The 22147-nt window shown below is 39.7% G+C and overlaps 1 protein-coding gene across 2 annotated transcripts in view; it reads left to right on the top strand.

Moving 5' to 3' along the window:
* Positions 1-21260, top strand: part of SLC24A2 (solute carrier family 24 (sodium/potassium/calcium exchanger), member 2) — a 245873-nt gene extending 224613 nt beyond the window's left edge. For both annotated transcript variants that reach the window (XM_012721351.1, XM_012721350.1), the window contains 3 exons: positions 2935-3024; positions 9221-9387; positions 13255-21260. In XM_012721351.1, the coding sequence (XP_012576805.1) occupies positions 2935-3024; positions 9221-9387; positions 13255-13504 (507 nt within the window). In that variant the 3' untranslated portion in view covers positions 13505-21260. The remainder of the gene's footprint in view (positions 1-2934; positions 3025-9220; positions 9388-13254) is intronic.
* The last annotated feature ends 887 nt before the right edge of the window (positions 21261-22147 follow it).

The raw sequence follows: 22147 nt of genomic DNA, 5'->3' as shown, positions 1-22147 counted from the left end.
TGGTCAGCTTTTACCTGCCCCTAGTGATGAAAACCTAAAACTCACAAAGGAAATCATTTTTCATCTTGTCTTTAATTAGCCCCTGATACAATATTAGGTACATTTAGATTTTCATTAAAATCATGAGCATCAAAATTTTGAATTAGCTTTTTGTGAATAAGTTGATTTGAACCTATTTCCTTTCAATCCTTTGTCGACTTCCTTACTTTCTAACTGGGGCTGGGACTGTTCTATAGTTCAATGATGATATTTTTCAGAGGAGAAATTTGTTCAAATGATTTGATTCTGACTTGATTTCATATTCATAAGTAGACAAGCAAAGGTATAAAAGCATGAAACAGTAATTACATATTTAGTAAATGAGCCAACCCAGAAAGTGAGGAAACTGTGAAACAACAACTCCCCGAGAATATCCAGTACACACATCATACCATAAAGGGGCCCCATTCCCTTCAAGGGAGGTTCGAAATCAAGCTAACAGGCTGCTTGCTGCTCAAATCATGTCGGGCCCCAGACGACAAGAAGGGACTTTCTCTTCCCTGGGATAGAGTATGGCCAGCAGAGATGGAAGCCTCCTTGGACTTTAGGGTCCTAACAAATGGCTTGGGCCAGAGATAAAGGATGGGGACTCCGACCAGCTATCTGCTTGGCCTAGTGAAATTTGATTTCTTAACACCAGCCCTCCAAGGACCAAGAAAACTAGTCTCCAAAAGCCATCCAAATTCCCAATGTTAAAGAAATTTGCATTCACAAAATAGAGATTTCTTAAAATGATAAAAATAGCCATGCATGTGATCCTGCAGTTCCACTCCTAGGTATCTACCTGAAGAAGGCAAAAGCACTAGCTGAAGAGGATATAGGCACTGCTGTGTTCATTGAAGCGCAGTTTATTTTAATAACCTAGTTAGGGAAACAGCCTAAGTACCTAAGGCCAGATGCATCGATTAGAAAGTTGTGGTCTATGTACACAATGGAATATTATTCAGCTATTAAAAAAAAAGATGAATTCTCGCCATTTGCAACATGGATGGAACTGGAGGCAATTATGCTAAGTAACTAGGACAAAATGAGGCAGACAAATACCAGATGGTTTCACTCATATATGGAATATAAAGAAACAAAACAAAGGAACCGACGAAACTAAACCAAAACAAACCTAGAGATCTGACTAACCCTAGAAATGAGGCGACCAGCAGAGTAGGGAGTGGAGCAAAGCAGGGGGGTGTGGTTGGGGGGGCACCCAGTTATCTGTGGTGGAGGGTTATGTTGCCTTGGTAGTGGGTGTGGTGTGATGACCTACTTCTAAAGAGGTATGAACCAATACCTCAGTAGAAAAGTGAGACAATGAAAAACCAAGGAGGATAGGGAAGAAAGGAGTGGTTAGTGGGAGGGAGGGGAAATTTGCTTTCAGGAGTATAGTAATTTCTACTTTGAAAAGTGATTTTTTCTTTCCCCCTGCAGCCCATTCATGTATTTAGAGCCCCAGAAATGGTCTGAAATTTTGGTCAAAATATGTTCCTTCTAAGGAAAGAGATGCGGGGAAACTAAGAACAAAATTGTGGCTACTGACCGTAGCTCCTGCCTCCTGCAATTTCACCAAGCCCAGACGCCTTCCAGACACCTAGCTAATGAATGGCTCCAGCAAAGCCACAACCATTGAAAAAGAGAAATTGTTATTGTGACATTTAGCAGAACCATGTGAATAATATAAACAAAAATTGAAAATTTGAATTAGGAAGCTAATAGGCCTGGTGTGGAGTGATAGAAGCTGCTTCATTATAGATATTCAAAAGATTTTCATGTACAAGTTTATCTTTTCCTTTTAATGAAGTGCTCAAAAGCCATGACAAAAAGTGTTCTATGTGACTGCCCAAGGTCAGCCCTTCAGATGACTGAGATAGTTTTCTTTCAAGTCCACTCTCCGATTCATTTCTCTGGACAAAATTGGTTGGCGTTATCAAAGCAAAAAATGAGATTGCTTCTCAAAATGGAAAGTTTTGAAACAAAGTGTTTGGCAGTAATAGGTGAGAGGATCTCTGGGAGCATTCTGCTATCAGAGCATGTTTTAAACAACCCCTGATTTTGCTACATTGGTCATCAACCGAAGGTCACTGCTGCACAAGTTTGGGTTTCCCTGCAGAGTGAAAAACTGCATATTGAGTATCTGATTTTGTCTGACGTTTGAATGAAACTTCAAAAATGCTCAAAAGTTCAGTGCTAGAAGCGGAACTGGACATAATATACTTACAGGTGCAGAACAGGAGAAAACATCCCCAATAGCATCTACTCTGATGCCACAGTGGAGAGCCATATGCTGTCTACATATGTGGTTCAAATGTCCACACTGGCCGTCAATCAAAATCCTTAGAAACTATGGTAACAATTGTCCCTGTGTTACTTTTCCTGAAAGCTCATGAAACTGTACAGTGTGCCAATCTAATTTTAGAGCTATGGATGCTTCCTACTTCTTGTTAAATCTAACTAGTCCCATAGGTTTTCTGGCATATGGGTTATTAGGATAGATGGTTTGAAGGGATAGAAATTGATTCTGATGAACTTGGACAGAAGAAAAAGCAAAGGAGCAGAAGGAGGGAAGATCAGGAGGAGTTGGTAGATTGAAGAGTATAGAAGCAGAGGTCGCTTACAGGTATCCAGCAGGACTGACTTTCTGTTTAAGAGATTTCCATCTCAGGAACTGGATTTGCCATGATTTGGTTCTCACCGATTTGATATCCCAATTTTACTGCACCCACATGACTGGGGTGGGAAGGGTATTTTGATTGCTACCAATCCCGGCTTTGTTCATAATTTGCTAAGGCTGAAGGCAGGGGTGGGGAGGGAAGGTAGCTTCCTTGGGGGTGTTAGCCCTTGACTGTTGACTCCACCTTCAGTTACTATCACTGACACTCTCGCCTCTTCCTGGTTCTCTTCCAGTCAGCAAGGAAGTTTTTTCCCATCTCGTTCTTTGGCTCCATCACCTGGATTGCTGGGTTCTCTTACTTGATGGTCTGGTGGGCACATCAGGTAAGAATTTGATAATGACACCATCTGCCTGGTTTCATCTTGCCTGCCCACTGTTAAGCAATGCACGCCTTTCTCAAACTGTCACAACAGTTTGTGTTGACACCAGGACAAACAGGAATTTACTCCAATTAACTTCTTTGTTAAAGGAAGAAGTTAAATAAGCATAGCCCAAACTCCTTTGTTGAGGAGGGCAAGCCTAAATGTTTCTTGCCCTCTGAAGCTTGAAACCAGACCAACCCAGACTGGGTAGAAGACGAAGATTTTGTATGGTTCGTGGCCCCAATTCCTCCTTTACAGCCACTAAAGCATACTCTCACCAACCTTTCAAATAGGCTTTTTTAAAAAAGACCTAGAAACAAAATGATCTTTTCAATGAGCTTCAATTTATAAAAAATATTTCACATTTACCACACTAATTCAATACCAGTCATAATGCCCATCACAAGAATAAACTCAGAAGTTGTTTGTTGTAAAACATGAAAGAATGAGAAGCAAGGGCTTTTACATTTTTTAAGATAATAGCAGTAACTTCTTCTAATGGCAGTGACGTTGGTTTCCACCACATATATAATTCAGGGTGTAGGGTCTCCCTCTTCAGACACTGTTCCCACACCACAGCCTCCATCACAGCTCTCATTTTGCTGAACATGTCCTGCACGCAAGGCAGCTTACATTGCTATGTCCTTATAATCTTGACCCTGTAAACAGGTGTGGATCCAATGAGAGAGATGCTGTAATTATTCACAGTTTACAGCTTAGTGTTAATAAGAAAATCACCCAATATCATATAGATAATAGATAACAAAACAGACTCTGCAACTCTAAAATTCATGTTTTTGATCTCTACTTCTTAAATTCAAACCGCCCATTATATCCTGTGATTAATAGTCTTTAAAATATTATAAATGTAAGTAAAATATAGCAATTTGAAATAAAGACGTAGATATGTGGGTAGACTTGTTCTCAACAAATGGTGCTAGAATAATTGGATTTGCATATGCTAAATAAAACCTGAGTCTTCACCTGATACCATACTCAAAAGCTAACTAAATGGATCATACATAGTTCTAAATGTCAGTGCTAAAACTATCAAATGTCTAGAATAAAATATAGAAAAACTACCTCACAGTGGGTTAGGCAAAGAGTTATACAATATAGATGCCAAAGCATGGTTCATAAAAGAAAATGAATTATTAATTGGACTTCATTAAAATTAAAGTGTCCGCTCTTCAAAAATCAACATGAAAATATGAAAATGTAAACCACAGACAGGGAGAAGACATTTTCAAATCGTATACTCTGATAAAGTGCTTGTACCTGAGATATATAAAAAACGCAGTAATAGGAAGAAAGCATCTATAAATATCTATTTAAAATGGACAAAAGATTTGAAAAGATGTCACCAAACAAGGTGATACAAATGGCTAATAAGCACAGGAAATGATATTGAACATCACTACCATTAGAGAAATATAAATCAAAACCATCATGAGATATCACTTCACACTCACTAGGATGCCTTTAACTTAAAAGATTAATAATGATAATAACAGGCATCAAGAAGGATTGTAGCAATCTAAGAGATTAATAATAACAAGCAAGGGTGTGTAGAAATTGAACCCTCATATATTACTGGTAAGTATGTAAAATAATGCAGTCACTTTGGAAAACAGTCTGGTGGTTCCACAGAATGTTAAACATAAAGTTACCATATGATCCAACAGTTCCACTCTAAGATGTATACTATATTAAGAGAAGTGAAACAAAAATGTGTACACAGGTGTTCAAGTAGCATTATTCATAATTGCTCAAAAGTGGAAATAACTCAAATGTCCATCAACAGTTGATGGAATATTACTCCCCAGTAGAAAGGAATGAAGGACTGATACACACCATGATGTGACTGAACCTCTAAAATATTAGGCCAAGTGAAAAAACCCAGATCACATGTCATACGATTCCATCCATGTGAAATATGAAAGCAGGCAGATCTGTGGAGACGAATGTAGATGAATGATTGCCTGGGGTCGGTTTGGGGAGGTTGGAGGAAATAGGTATCTGCTAAATGACTGAACTTTCTTCTTTGGATGATGAAAATGTTTTAAACAAAATGATGACTGGTTGCACAACTCTATAAATGAATTTTCGTTTGTATAATATATTATCTGTATATCACAACTATTAAGATGGTTATATTCAAAGAAACAGAAAATAGCACGTGTTGATCTTGATATGGAGAAACAGGACTGCATACATTTGTCAAAACTTGTAAGATTGTACACCATTTTCAAGGATGTACTAAATGTAAAATATTCTGTATGTCAATTATACCTTATTTTTTAAATGTTTAGTTTTACCTAAATTTTTTAAATTGATACTTCCATGCACACATACACACACAAGTAGAAAATGAGAGCACTAACAAAAGCCACTAGAAATGTTAGCAGAACCATCCCAGAATTATTACTCTAAAACATTTTTTATTATTTCTATCATCTTTGACTCCAGATGACTCTTCCTAGAAATTTTCAAAATGACTGGCCCCCCTGAAGAAGTTCTGTTTGCTTCAAAGTCATTACAAGGGCTTGAACTGAACAGGTCCCATCCTGCAAGGAATCAGCACCTCTAACCCCCAATTTGTTCAAGGGTCAACTGTATTTTCTATATTCATTAAGAAACATTGCTACCCATATCTGGCAGGAAACACTGCAGAAAATGGGCTGCTTTTCAGCTACCAAATCTGAAAGCTGAAAGGACTCTTTTTTTAACATACAATGACTTTTCCTAATAAATCATTATAATTCCTTCATGTACTAATAGAGGAGGGGAAAGGTGGTGATGTTTATACACTTGCTGAAATATGTTGATGCCAAAATATTCTCTTTAGCCATCCTAGAAAACATTATCCTACAGATTTCCATCTTATTCTTTTCTTTTTATTAGTTACCCTTAATTCCCCAATCTTATTTCTTTTTCATTGTCTTGTGGAAAAGAATATGAATGCAGTGCTTGAAACAATAATCATTACCAAAAGGCCCAGGAATATAAAGTGTCTAAAAAGAAGCCATAATTTTCAATAATGGATGAGAAGTTTCCTCTCTATTCTCTCATAGGAATGCTTTCCCCTTTCAAAACATACAGAGAGCTGATCAAAATAGCAGATCTGAAAACAAAAAAGCAAAATAGCAGATTCTCTTTTCAGAAGTCTGAATCTAAGTCTATTTACATTTTTAACTCTAAAGTCTATAAAGAGAGCAAGTATATTGTTTAGTGCACAACTATTTTGTTCCACATTATCAACAATAAATGCTATTTGATGCAATTATTTGGCAACTATTTGGCCAAAAATAAATGCCTTTCACATTAAATGTTTTGTGCATATTTTCCTTAGTTTTTATACTTTTTTATTATTTTTGCATCATGAATGATCATCTTAAAACTTTCATGAGTGGTGAAAATCTGACTAAAATCTACATTACAACTAGAATGAGAAGTTACTTCTTAGAGTCAAATATGACCTTGTATCTCATTTAGCCAAAATGACATTTTGCCAAGTCTCCTTAACCTAGGCCAAGCATTATCACTTATTTTGCTTAGTATAATCACCTCAAAGTTCATTTACGTTTAGCACAATCCACTCAAGGTCCATCTATGTTGTTGCAAATGCCAAGATTTCATCTTTTTATAGCTGAGTAGTATTCCATTATGCATACATACTGCCTCTTCTTTATCCATTAATTCCTGGAGTTTATTTCTGATTGGAAACAGTTAATCTTTGATCCATGAAGATAGATAAGCTAGTTCAGCTCAGGCTGCAGTGCTGGCATGACCATCAAAATAAAAAATAGCTCCCAAACTATGCTTTTAAGTTAAAGGGAACCAAGCTATTACTTTTACATCAAAAAATTAGAAATGAGTATATTCCAACCCCTAAAAATCTCTACCTTTACATGCTACTTTGGTTCTTTAAATATTTTCCAAAGGTGCTAGATATCATCAGATAAGCTATTTGAAAACAATATCTTAAAGGTTTTTAGAACTACAGTTTACCAACTCCAGAAAATACATAAAACTTTTTAAAATCTTCAGAAGACAAATATATTCTCAAGAGAATGGAGGAGATTCCATCTAGGGCAATAACCACTATCCATAATAGAATTCAACAGTCTTAAAAAGCAAAGACCAAAAGAAAATCTAATAACCATCCCCCCTCATTTTTCAATAATATTGTATTATTTACAAAGGGCTTTTCCACAAATTATCATTTAGTCCTCACAACCACATTGTAAGGTAGGCATTATTACCCCAACTTTAAAGATTAAAAAAATAACTGTCCACAATTGCCAAGTCAAGAAACCCACCTAAGTGGCTTTCAGCACATGATTGGATAAAGAAAATATGGCCTAGATAGTCGGTGGAATACTACCACCGTGAAAAAGATGAAAGGGTGTCTTTTGGGATAAAGTAGATGGACCTCAAGAGATTATGTTAAGTGCAATAAGTCACAAAGTTAAAAGATAGATATCAGATGTTTTACCCACCTGTAAAATATAAATAATCAAAATACATAAACAAGCAAAATACAGTAGTAATAAATTTTTAATTCAGTGAAAGAATTTAATGGTTACCAGAAGGAAAAGGGGGAAGGAGACAGTATTGGCACAGGTGATTCAGTGGTAGATGAGTGGAATATGCATATGTGGGTCACCTCCCTTGCTGGGGATCAAACAGGAATAACTTTTAAAAATATAGGGAAGCAAAGATTAACAACACTATATGGTTGATCAGTACTCGGCCCTCCTTGGTGGTGCAAGGGGTTAAAGCATAGCACTATGAAGCTATCCGTAGCCACTGCAGCAATTTGATCCCCAGTGAGGGAGGTGACCCACATGGTGTGGCACACCTCCCCTGTCTTGCCAGCTGCTCCCCTCAGCATTGTGTTTCAGTAAATCTGCCTTTTCTGTTCCCTGCTTTGTCTCTAGTGAATCCTCTCATTCCCTGCACCTCTGCCTGTACGTACCCCAGTTCTTATAAGTAAATCTGGCCTTCCCTGGTGGTGCAGTAGGTTAAAGCACAGCACTTCGAAACTTGCTGCAGCTGCTTCAGCACAAGTTCGATCCCCCGCCAGGGGGATGACCCACATTGCGTGGCAGACCTCCCCTGTCTTGCCCACTGCTCCCTTCAGCAGTGTACTTCATCCATCTGCCTGTTCTGCTCCCTGCTCTGTCTCTGGTGAATCCTCTACTGCCCCAGCACCTCTAGCTTGTACTCCAGGCATAAATATATAAATCTTTAAAAATAAAAAATAATTGACCAGTACTTTATACATGCCAAAGTCAGAAGGTAGACCAAGATACCCTTATCCCATATTGTTCTCACCACAACTGCCTTGCCAAATTATAATTCTGTATTACCAAAAACCCAAAATCAGTTTTCCAATAGAAATAATAATATCTTAGAGTGTCTATGTGTACAAGGATACAGATATTAGGATACATTAAGATAAATAGAGTCACTGGGTATCATTCCTTAACTTTTGATGATAAATCCAAGGGCAAATCTGCCCTAGAGTTTGGTGCTATCATCAGGTACTGGGCCATGGAACCAGTGATCAGTTGGCTTTTATAATGCTGATCAAATTTCTCTTTCCAGTCTTTTTTATTTTAAGATTTATTTATGTATGCATACAGAACTGGGGTACAGGTCACAGGCACAGGGACAGTGAGAAGATTCATCAGAGACAGTGGGAAGCAGAACAGGTGGACTGATGAAGTACACTGCTGAGGGGAGCAGCGGGTATGTCAGGAGAGTTCTGCCGTGTCATGTAGATCACCTCCCTGGCTGGAGATCAAATTCATGCTGAAGTGGCTTTAGCTTCATAGTGCTGCACATTAACCCGCTGCACCACCAGGGAGGACCCTCTCTGTCTTAATAAACACCATGTAGAGACTTCACTCTAGCCTTTTGAGAGTATCTGTTTAATCCTCATGTCAATATTCCTGACCTCTTGAGTCTAAATAAGATTAAAATATAACCTCCTTTATGATAATGCTACTGGCTTATTTCTGTATCATTTCAACACTCAACATAGCACAGAAAAGGAATTCATTAAATAGGGGTTGCATTGAAATATTTGCAATTTTGATAGATTCTTGACTTCAAACACACCTCTATTTATCCCTCTCATCACTTTTAGGTTGGAGAGACAATTGGCATTAGTGAAGAGATTATGGGTCTGACCATCTTGGCTGCTGGAACCTCTATCCCTGATCTCATCACAAGTGTCATAGTGGCCCGAAAGGGGCTTGGGGACATGGCTGTGTCCAGCTCTGTTGGAAGCAACATTTTTGACATCACCATAGGGTGAGTAGAGGAAGATCTATGGAGCTTCAGCTCTCTGTTGTCTTTGTCTTCTGAGAGACTGCAAAGATATAACCAGGGTCTCTGAGCCCCAAACTAATCAGCATCAATAGCAAAAGCCTGAGAACACCATTGTTTCATCAACTCCATCTTTCATTTTCAGAGAATTTGATGAATAAGTTATTCCTTGACAGGTGGAAACACATACTAACACAGAGTGAATGTTGTCTGAAGTACTTTTAAAATGAAGAATTTTACTTACATAATGTCATTGGCTACAAGTTAATGAATATTCAGTATTCAGGCATGACTAAGATGCTAATTAAGATGCTCACTGTATATTTTTCCATATTATTTCTGATCAAAGTCCCCAACCAGGTGATATTTGGACTGAAAGCAATTTGGAACATAGGCCAAGCAAAAATATTCCATCTCCTTCTTTGGAAAGTGCTGGCTTGGCATGATCATTGGTTTTTTAAACCAGTGAAGATATATTAGATTTTTTGAAAGTCAGAAAAGATCTGTTCTTATAGTTAAGCAAACTGGGGTTCTATAATAAATCATCTCCAAAGTGAATCATATTGCGGCAGGATGCTATTACCTCCACTGTTTCATGTAACTGTCAAAAGTTGAAGTCACCTGATAAATTATCCTGAATGACAGCCCCCTGGAAAATAAAACTTGGGATGTTATCCTTATATCTCCAAAAGAACAGAGCTCTTGGCACTTGAGATTTAGAATTTTGGAGACCCACTAAAATGGATCTACTTTCTCACTGAACATCTTGAATATTATTTCCTCTTACATCTCTTCATTACCTAATGCATATGATAATATTTATATTTTTTCATTCAGTGTCTATCTGGCACTATACATTTTTAGTCACTTCAGCCACAGTGATCCTATGAACCATGATTATCAGGTAAGGGTCATAGGGCTGGGAAATAAGCTGGCTGGGATTTGAATAGACTCTTTGCTCTCAACTGCACCAATATCGATACATAAAACCTTACTCTGTGTTTCCACTGTGTAAACCACTTTTGATTCCAAAGGTGTCCTCTCCTACCATACTTCCTACCTCTCCAGGGCCCCTCTCTTTGCTTGTCTGCCTGGAAAACACTGTTTATCCTTCCATTGACAACTCAGATCTGGGTTTCTCTGATTCCTGGGGGCATGAACTGGAGGTTCTTGTTCCTGTCTACTGTGCTCTCCCTATTCTTGTCATGGTCAAGTGCTCGTCTACCTAATAGATTGTGAGCTCCCCAGGAGCAAAAACTCCCCAAACTTAATATATTGCCTGATGCATGGTTGTGCTTGACAAATATTTGTAGGATGGATGAGTGAATGAATGAATGAAAGCCTTAAAAGGTTTATGTTTTACATTAACTCAAAAGGACACCTGCACCCCCATGTTTATTGCTGCTCTATTTACAATACAGAAGATGCAGAACCCACCAAAATTCCCAAAAATAGAAGATCGGATTTAAAAAATGTTGTACATATACACAATGGAATATTGCTCAGCAATCAAAAAAGATAAACTTATGCATTTTGCAGCAACATGGATAGAGCTGGAAGGAATCATGCATTAGTGAAATAAGCCAGAAAGAAAAAGAAAAATACTGGATGGTTTCACTCATAGGAGGAGCATAAGAATCAGGAGGAGGGAGGGAAGCAATTAGAATTTAAAAAAAGAAAGAAAAATAATGAATAACTATAAACAAAAGACATTTTACAGAAGTAGAGAGGAAAATAGGATCAAAACTGGAGTGGGGTGGGAAGAGTGCATGGGACTATGGTGATGGCACATGGGTGAATTGGCAGTGGGAAGTCTATGGGATTACAACCGAGATGAAAAATGCACAAAATGAAGAATGGTATAAAAATTAAATAAATAAAGGTTTATGTTTTCTTTTAAAGATTTATTTATTTATGCATACAGAACTGGGGTATAGGCCAGAGGTGCAGGGGCAGTGAGAAGATTCACCAGAGACAGAGTGGGGAGCAGAACAAGCAAATAGAGAAAGTACATTGCTGAGGGGAGCAGTGGGTGGGTCAGGAGAGGTCTGCCACGCCACGTGGGTCACCTCCGGGGTGGGTATCGAACTCGTGCTAAGGTGTCTTTAGCTTCTTACTGCTGTGCTTTAACCCGCTGCACCACCAGGGAGGGCCCAGTAAAGGTTTATGTTTTAAAGAAAGGGTGTCTTTATTATAAACAGTGCTTCTCACTTATTCTTGTTCAATCGCTTACTAGAAAAAAAAAAAGTAAAAGAAAATGTTCCATAGTGTCATAGTGTAAAGGGAGAAAAATCCTACAAATCAGAAAAAAATAACATGCATTCCCTTAGATCTTTATGTCCTGTTTTTGAAAAAATATCACAGGGAATTGCAGCTGCATTTGTTCATTGCTCTTAAATTGCATATATAGTGTAATAACTATATGTATAGCTCAAAGAAATATATATAGCTCAAAGAAAAATCACCCTTACCCTACTACTCAAAAATAAAATATTTTTATATGTTCTCTTCCAAATATTTTACAAAGTTCCTTTTGTGAAAAGTGAACATTCCATTTTGTTCTCTTGGAAGTCTTTAATTTTCCCATTTTACAATCATAAATGCCTGGCTCAGAGTAGGCATCTATTAAAAAACTTGCAAATATACCAGTTTTCTAAGTTTCTTCATAGTTCTTAGAATTAACATTTTATGGCTTAGCACTGTTTCATTCTATTACTTTTCAGTTTGACCATTATCTTTTCTTTTAAAGATTTATTTATTCATGTAGAACTGGGGTACAGGCCAGAGATGCGGAGGGTGAGAGGCTTCACCAGAGACAGAGTGGGGAGCAAAACAGGCAGATGGACGAAGTACACTGCTGAGGGGAGCAGCGGGCGGATCAGGAGAGGTCTGCCACGCCATGTGGTCACCTTTGGGGCAGGCGGGTATTGAACTCATGTGGAAGTGGCTTAAGCTTCTTTGTGCTGTGTTTTAACCTGCTGCGCCACCAGGGAGGGCCCTTGACCATTATCTTTTTATAGGAATTTTTATATATTTTTTGCAGCTTTCTGCTATTTGGTGTCATTGAATGAATACTTTATATAGAAAAACCTTCCTCTTCTAATTAATTGTTAGGATAAATTCCTCTGAGAAATATTAATGAATTACAGATCAAGGGTTTTGATGACCATTGATATATATTTTCCCAAAACATTTCTCCCAAAAGTTGTAACAGTTTATGAAATCATTGGCAACATATTGCATGTAAACATTCCTTCATAATCTTGCCAACATTTTCATTTTGCTTACAAGATAATACATTCAGGCCTCCTGGTGGCATAGGGGTTGAGTCTCAATACTATCACCTCTGCAGCCTAAGTCTGATCCCTGACCAGGGAGGTGACCCACAGATAATACAGCAGACCTCTCCTGTCTCACCTGCTGCTCCACTTAGCCATGTATTTCAGTATATCTGCCTGTCTCTGGTGAATTCTCTCACCTCCTGCACCTCTGGCCTGCACCCTAGTTCTTCTACACAAAAAAAGTAAAATGAAATATGCAAAAAAAAAGAAAAGGTTAATTCATATAGTAAAAGATTTTTTAACTACATCTAAAGCAAAAATAAAAAATCAATGATAATCCATCAGCTATTGTAGTTTTTAGTTTTCTCTAACTTGGTCAGGATGAAAGCTCTCCGAGGTCACCTGACTTGCTTCCACAATTTCCTGGTCCAACTAGACACAGCCACAGGGAACCTGTTCCAACTCCTTTCTCAGATGACAGGTGCCAAGAAAGTAGCATTGGGTCCTCTGCCTTCTGCAACATGTCTGACCGCTCTCCATGTGCCCGCCCCTCTCCACTGCTTCCCCACAGCCTCCCTCTGCCCTGGCTCCTGTATACCTTCATCCACAAACTCCAGCCTGTGAAGGTCAGCAGCAATGGCCTGTTCTGTGCCATCGTCCTCCTCTTCATCATGCTGCTCTTTGTCATCCTCTCCATCGCCCTCTGCAAATGGCGGATGAACAAAGTGCTGGGCTTCACCATGTTTGGCCTCTACTTGGTGTTCCTGGTGGTCAGTGTCCTCCTCGAAGACAGAGTTCTTGTGTGCCCTGTGTCCATCTAACAAAAGAGCCGGATCTTGAACCAATAGCATGGATGGCACCTCCCCACTCTGGGCTCCTGGCTCCTTGACCTCCTGAGAAGAGGCAGCTGGCACACAGCCCTGGGTATTTCGAGTGTCCCTCCTTGGCCGATTAGAGGAGGGATGGAGTCACGCTGGGTCCACTCATCTCACAGGCTGTGTCTGCCCTCGCCTGCTGAAACAGCTTCATGGAAGAGAACAAGAGAATTGTGCATTTGGGGCTTCTCTCCATTCACCACTGACAGGTACTCCTCGCTGGTCGGAGGTACATTTGTTGTAATACCGCAAACAGTGACAGAGGCTCCATATATACATATAAACTATATATATTATAAATAGATGCGCACGAACACATGCCTGCCTGTTCCTGTATTATACCTCTCTTTCCATGCCTATAGAGTAATATATACATGTATACAAACACAGAGAAAGAAAAATTATATATGTATATCTCTATATAAAGTCAGATATAAATATAACTACAAATGCATCTTTTCAGGGATAGTTCTAATATATTTCTAGTACTTATTTGAAAAGGGGCATCAACCCTTAGTCTGAGCTTTACCTCTCGAGTGTAAGAAGTCAACTAACAGAATCATGGAAGATGGATGTTACAGGGAAAAGGGTTGATGGGAGGGTTTGATGGAGAAGTCTGTAGGGGTCCTGAGTTGAGCCCTCCAAACATCCCCACAGGCCAAACAGCAAAGACTCTTTGCCCACCCCACTGGGGTACTAACTGGAACCCATAGGGTTACTTGGGGAAACAGCGGTAAAACCTAGATTGGGTGGCTATTGGTTTGAAGGCAGGGGGAGGTGACCAGGGTTGGGTTATTTTGGATTTTTATATATATATGTATTGCCCCAGCATGCAAGTAGAATATATGACTGCAAACCAAACTAGTGCTCTTCTAGGACAGCAAGACTATATAAAACAAACCTATCTTGCTCCAGTGCATGTCCCATCCTCATGAAATGAAGGGGCGGGGGTCCAGTTTAGCTGTGATTGCCACTTAGACATAATTTGATGCTCACATATCATCAGAATGTCTGCCAAGAAAGCCTGCATAGTGGTAAGGAAGACCATCTAGCACAAGGGCTCGGCAGGACTGTCACCTAATGAAGATGTTCGGGCATGCTTCTATCAAGCAGCTTCCAGTGCAGTGTGGTCAGAAAGGGCTTCATCCATCCTCCCAGAGAACTAGGTTGACTGCCAATGCTGCTTGGGTTGTGGCAGATTAGAGATGTTTTGCAAGGCATTGTGCACTCAGCACGCCTCACAAAGGCTTCAGAGGCCTGTGTCTACTGATTTCAGGCCCTGTGTTTGGTGAAAGCCCATGCAACCTCTGTGTCTTTCCTCCATCAGCACCCCATCTAGGACTCTCCCTAACTTGCAGAATGCACTCTAGGCCCCCACCTGACAGCTTCTTGACATTGATTTCAAGCCAGTCACCCCAAAGTTTTCATTGCCTGAGTTTGCTTAATATCCATGATATTGCCATGATTTTGCTTAATATCCACCTGTTTTCACTTCATTCATTCAGTACTCTCAATCTCAATGACGCCTTGCATGATTTCTTGGGTGAGTGTCAATAGAAAATAAAACCAGTGGGGATCATAAGCATAGAGGGAATAGCTCTGGGGTAGAGTATTTGACTACAAAGCATTAGCATAAGTATAAGAAAAAAAGCTTCCCATATCATGGTTTCTTGAGTAGGTCATCTCCAAGGCAAACTAAATTAAAGGAAAAAAGGGGGGAGTCATGTTTCCTAACAATCAGAGAAAAAGTAGATAGAGGATGGCCTGTTCTTCTGCATCTGTCCTATCTGTGAGGTGGGACACAGGAAATAGCAGCTATGTTCTTGCCTCCACCAATGCCTGCTGTGGTTTTGCTGAGCCCACAACTTTTAACCAAGGGAAATTACAAACATCACAACTGAATAAGGAGAAAAGGAGAACCCAATATTCTTTCCTCAAAACCTCAGCTCACTCCACAAAGCTGGCACTCATGGGCAGCACCCATCATCACCCTTCACTGACAAAGAGCACCTCTTTGTGGAGGACCCCTGGGAAAACGGGAAGTCGAGGTGGCTGCCACCCCAGTGCTCACTTTCAAGGCTCTCCAGCATTGGGTTTTCAGTCTCATTCACCCAAGACAGGATTTTTGTACTGAGGCTGAATTTGTGTTAGTTTCTTAAAATAAGTAAGTGAGTGAACTTTTCGTTTAAACGGTGGCTTTCTTGATGTGATCCTTGCAGCAAAGTTGATTATTGCGGGGATATATATTTCTGACTGGTTTGTTATTTGAAAGACCACTTAAGTAGGTGACTTTGACTCATTGCAAATAGACTATCTGAGACAAGAAAGGATGAGGGAGGCCCAAGGCTACCCTGTCTTTATTCCAGCACATCCTGATGCTCTCCTGTCTCTGCCCTTCTTCCCATACATTCCCAGCTCACAGTGAAGACTTGAGGGAAGCAGCCCAGGGAGGATTTTACTGGGCTGGGAGCTCCACTCCCTACAAAGTGTTGTGGTCAGTAAGGAAGAGTTGCATTTGGGAAGGCAGTATTTCCAAGCCCTGTTCGTACCCAATTCTAAGCAAGAACTGCCACAGCAGTGCTCTAGGCTGTCTGGAATTCAGGCCCTGCAGGAATATACCAGATGCTATAGAGGCACCTTCTCGCTGCCCCTGCTTGCCTTGCCTTTCCCTTGTTATGTGTTGGGAGGGAGTAAGGGAGTTTATGCATTGAGCTGGGGTAGTAAGTCCACAGAGAAGTGTACATGCAACAGTGGAACTTTAAATGTATTCAGATCATTAATGCAGGGGATATAGCTCTAGGGGAGAACATTTGACTGCAAATCATTAGTGTAATTATAAGAAAGAACTTTCCACATCATGGTTTCTTGAGCAGGTCATCTCATAGCTTTCCTACATGCCTGTGTACATACATGTACAAATGTAGTCTTTCTAGCAGATCTGGATGGGTACACACAATGTCACATTATTACCCTCTGACCAAACCACATTCAGAATTCAAAAGCAGTAAACATTAAGTTTGTCATCATGACATCAAAGAAAGTCACACCCACCAAAAACCCACCCCAAAAAAGGGAAATGTCTTCCTGATCCCATACAGGTTTGGACTATAGACATATATATACAAACATGCATGGATAGAGGTCCTCACCCAAGTATATGAAGATGACCAACCATCTCCCTGGGGCTGCTGGAGTGGCAGAATACAAAACAGAAAAGTGGAGTGGGGGCGGGTTGGGGTTAAACTGCAGATACTCCTTTGCTTTCCTGGAGCAGGGCATACAATAACATCAAATCTGCTCAAGCTCAGAGAAATGAGCTGCATCTGCTGTTTGGTATCCACAACATACCAAACAGGTCTTGCCTGCTGTTACTTTCCCATCACCTTAGGAGCCTCAGGACAGGTGATCACTTGACTCACACAGTGGATTCCCAAATAGAAGCTTCTAAATTGCATCTGAAGATACCCATACTATGTCCAGCTGGCCTCTGGGCCTGCCAAACTCCTGAAGAACGAAAGACTGAGATTAGAAGATGTTTATGCAGTTTTTCAAGACCAAAATGGAGCCAAGCAGTGAGGTGGGGAAAGCACAGTACATCAGCAGGGACTCAGAGGCTGCCTTGTTGAGCAGTTGAGCAGAGGCGGCAGAACACCCCACAGCCTCACCCAGATAGAGAGGCCAGGATGGTTTCCTATGCAGAGAAAATGCTTTGTAAGGCTTCTAACAGGTGTCACCTGACAGGGAGCATTAGAATTTATTTTCTAGGGAAGACATGAATCAGGTGGTTTGGAGCTCTTTCAGCAAAACACAGCTGAAAGCCTCACTGATGAGACACTTGATAATATTAACGTACATCTATTTCTGGGCAGGGAAAATTTGGCAAACTCCCCAACACGGCTCACAGATCTTAAACTCTACAGATGACAGGAGAGAGTTAGGAGATGATTCCAAAGGGAAGCCCCTCCCCACACACACATACCCCACCTCATTCCAGCCCCCACCCACCCCAACTCACCCCTAGCCCCCTGCCCTGTCCAGATCTCTAACAGAAAGCTGATTCAGGAAATGCCCACAGATGGAGCTACTGGCCAGACAGACAGAAGGTGGGACTGAGAAGATGGGACTTCTGTCAGGTGTTCTGCTAAAGTTATTGGGTTGGGATACTACCTGAGGTGGGTCAGATAACCTATCTGAATATAAGCACTTCAGGAATTTTCAGTATGCTCTCTTCCTTACATCTGCCAACAAAAACTCACTCAAGATTATGAGGCTGCCAAGTTTCCTTGCACCTGGACAGATTGTTACTCCAGTAATCAAATAACCGTATTGTGCGGCAGCTCTGTTCCAGGAGAAATAGAGGGGAAATATTACCAGCTTGATTTCTGGAGTACTCAACTGTCTCCTGAATGCTTATTATAGATGCTAATGCTCATTCTTGCTACATTAACTCTTACATAACTACCTGGCTTAATATTTTTAAAAGACACCTCCTCGACTCTCCTACCTCCCTCAATGACACTATGTTCAATTGGTAAGTAAAACTTTGTCATTAAGAGAGAGTTTGGGGGAAAATGAAAGAATCAGGAAAGGAGAAATTCATTTATTTGTACTGAGATTCCCAAGAAAGCGATGTTACCTTGAAATGTATCCCTGTGTGATTTAAAATAATTCTAACCATCAAGCTGTTTTTTTTTCATCAAGCTGTTTTAACCAATTACAAGAGCCTCTATACAGACCCAGATTATTTTTTTAAATCCCTTATTAAAAAGACCTTGGGAAAGAAAAAGAACATGTCCCTGCTCCTCTGTATATTTAAGCTCAGCTCCTTGCTCTTTATCTTTGTATTTTTTAATCTCACAGCTTCATAGTCTAAAATGTATAGCAAACAATAAAAGCAATAAAGGTCACACAGCTAGCTAAATTACATCATAATATTTTTTTGCTCCACTGGAAGCTTTGAAACTGCACAGGCTATGGCATGTAATCACCAGGAGAATTTAGACATCTGTCAAAAGCTAGACACAACTGTCTTTGCTGTGGAAGTAAAGACACTTTCCACATCCGCCTCCCACCAGTGTGCTCACTTCCCATTACACAGGCCCTCACTGTCCAGAGCAGGTTCAGCCTGGCCCCAAACCCACAGCACCCACAGTGGTCTGTAAACCGACTAGCGACACTTTTTTGAAAGAGCAAGAGAGAATTACTAAGCCCAAGTGAATCCACAAATTAGCCCAATTTTTAACACAAAAATGGCTCTATAGTTAGGGCTAGATAGAAATGATGTTCAAATTAGTGTTCAAAAAGTGGGAAATTGTGTGAAGTACCAAAGCACTTTGACTAAATTAGAAAATCTTTTCAGATTAGAAAATCTTAAGGAATGTAATAAAACATATAAATATCAAATCAGAAAGTGTGTGTGCCACGGCGTTTGCATGGAGCTTACCAAAGCTTTCATTCCCCTAAGAGTGTTTTTCCCGATTCCCCTCAAGACGACATTTGTAGGAAGGCATCCCAGCATAGATGTTCCTGGTGTGACCCAGTTCCTTTGACCCTTAACCTCAATAGCAGTGTCAGAAAACTGTCTCCTCCAGGTTCACTCACCCCTCAAGCTGATGATTTCACCTTTTTTTTTTTGTAGAAAAGAACTGACCTGGGGTCTCGTCCCTGTGTATCCTGGGCAAGGTTGGGAGTATCCCAATGTGACCCAGTATTTTCATCAAAGGGATTTTAGATTGTTCTGTTTTTTCTTCCTAATGCTCCAGACAATTTTTAGAGTTGTCTAGTAAACCTTTTTAAATGTTTTATGTTGCTCTTAAATGATGTCACTGTCTGACTAACTGTGACCCAGGAGAAGGCCTGCAAGAACTGAATGCCAGCCTTGAATCCAGTGCTTGGCTCTTGATACACGCCCCTCTGTGCCCTTATCTTTTCATTCATCTTATGTCCCTTTTGACACCTATGTCTTTCTTCTACGACATTTGGATGAAATCAGTGCATTTCTCAGCTTGCTATGGTGCATTTGCATAGCTGTCTTAACTACTATAAACCACTCTCCATGTGACCTTATAAAGTCTCAATCTGGTTATGTCCCACTCCATATGCAGTTTTCAAGTCCAGCTAGGTTCTTCAAGGTTCTTCCCACTAGCTGCTCCAGCTTTCTCACCCTTGCAAGTCTAATGAGCATTTTCACCTCCTTAAGATTTAAAATTGATAGGCCCCTCCCCCAACAACTTATATTTTGTATAATTGACTACTTCTTTGAGGGGAAGTTCCTTCTAGTTGGTACCAAAATGTGAACAGACCCCCAACCACAAGTATTTAGAACCTCAGAACTACCTAGAGTGTGTGTAGGCCTTGAATATAAGCACCATGGAAGGGCATTTAGCCTCTGATAAAAAGTCTGAACCCTGGCTGCATTTTCATAAGGTCCTGGTGAGGTGAGGAAGCCTATGAACTTCACTTTCAAGATTATCATTCCACAGTCACCAAGAACTCAGAATGGGGGAACACCAGAGTAGATCGTTCAGAAACTGGACGTGCACTTACCTGCTTGATTTACCTTTGAGAAATTCATATTTTCACTTTAAATAGGAAATAGGAAAAATGGCTAGAATTCCTCTATCACGATTATTGTTGTGCATTTTTACTAATTTGTGTGATAGGGTGGATAGGAATGATGAGATTGCTCACTGGTATCCTGGAAAACGGGCTACTGTTCACCCAGAGGATGGAAATTTGCTCCCACATTCTCACATAGAGGGTTGCATGTACCTTTCCAGTAGATCAGTAACTAAGGTCTACGGAATGCCAGTTCTCAACAGCATTCAGCTAACTAAAAGAGAAAGCTAAATCATGCTATACACAAAGAATGAATGGATGAAGTCTGAATTCATTAATCATTTTAAGGTTGCACAAATGAAGGATAGATAATTCCCTGCCATTTAATTAGGAGAATCTCCATTTCTTCTCATCAGGATAAAACTAAAGGACAATGGATGCCTTTTGGGTTTTTTAATTTTTTAATATTGCACTTTATAGTACTTCATAAGAGACAATTGTCTTAATTAAAGCCATAAAATATCAATAAGACATATATTCAGGGCTTCTGAATATACTCAACTAATCAACAGTCCATGAGTCATTCTGTTTAGTATTGTTTGTCGTAAATTAAAGTTGATCTGTTGTATTTTTTATTGCATACAATTGTTGTTCTAAACAATCCTGATCTACTGATAAATTTTAAATTTGTACTTTACTAAAGCTCTGAAAATCAAAAAAATTATTCATTTCACAAAAGCATTCTTTGTTTTCAAAGTAGCTTTTACATGATTCCTTTAAATAGCAATTCTGATGCCATGTTGAAAATACTTCCTTTTTTAAATTATAGATTTACTATTTTTCAGGAATCCATTTGTTATGTAAAGCAAGGTTGACCATGTGGAGAGTGAAGTGAATAATTGGCAACTGTGTACCTGGGAAACTTCAGGTTTGTTTGAGTTTTTAATATAAATGTGAGTCTAAGAAGCTCCCTTATAAAAATGGCATATAAAGATATGCAATTTATCAATAATTTCTTATTGCCTAAATTATAAGCCTTCCTTGAGAAGACATCTAAAACAGCAAACTTCATGATGCGTAGGGCTTTTTTCCCTTTCTGCTAAAATACACAATTTCCAACTTCATAAGGTAAATCATTTACACACATACCAATGTCACACAACTAAATTTCAACTCATCACAACTTTTCTATATAATTTGAGTGAAATAAAAAATAATGACTAGGGCCTCCCTCATGCCCTAGGGGTTGAGTCTCAGCGCTATCAACACTATGGCCTGCGTTCAATCCCCAGCCAGGGAGCTGACTCACATACAGCGCAGCAGACCTCGCCTGTCTCGACTGTTGCTCATCTCAGCAGTGTGTTTCAATAGATCCACCTATTCTGTTCCCCTCCCTGTCTGTAGTGAATCCTCTCACCCCTACATCTATGCAAAGGTAAATAAATAAAACCATTTTGAAAAAAACTGACTAAATCACACTTAATCATCTAGAAATACCTAACGCAACTGGATACTTAAATTATCAATATAAGTGCATATCAAACTGAGTAACCCGACAAGTTTTACCCTAAAGAAAGCAAGTCTGGACCCAGAGCCAGCAATGTCCTGTGGAAGCTGTCTGAAGAGTTTCTCCTAGGGGACAGAAACTCCATCCAGAAGAGGGAGCCTCTGTTGACTTTTTACCCTGGTGAGCTCCCTTTGCAAAGTCTGTGTACCCTGCTTCTAACCTAGATGTTTCTTCTACCCCAATCTGAAAAAACTCCAGAAGCAACAGCTTCCCTCTCCAACCAATCTGCTATCTCAAAGAGCTATCAAAAAAAGAACAGCAAAAGCTGCCTTGCAGGTCTAATGACATTACTGCCATCACTAAAAGAGAGATTATACTTTCGCTCTTTGCATGTTGCTGAAACAGAAAATGTTGTGAACATTGATCCCAAAGTAGCCATCCCTCTTGAACACAAACTATTTTTTGGACAGGTTGTGTTAAAAATATAGAATGCCATTTTTGTAAAGGATCTTTTTAGGGATCAC

This window comes from Condylura cristata, unplaced genomic scaffold (genome assembly GCF_000260355.1).
Source record: "Condylura cristata isolate star-nosed mole 26May11 unplaced genomic scaffold, ConCri1.0 scaffold00006, whole genome shotgun sequence".
NCBI classification, from domain to species: Eukaryota; Metazoa; Chordata; class Mammalia; order Eulipotyphla; family Talpidae; genus Condylura; species Condylura cristata.
Note: the sequence above shows the minus strand (reverse complement) of the source record. Positions and strands in the feature narration are given on the sequence as shown.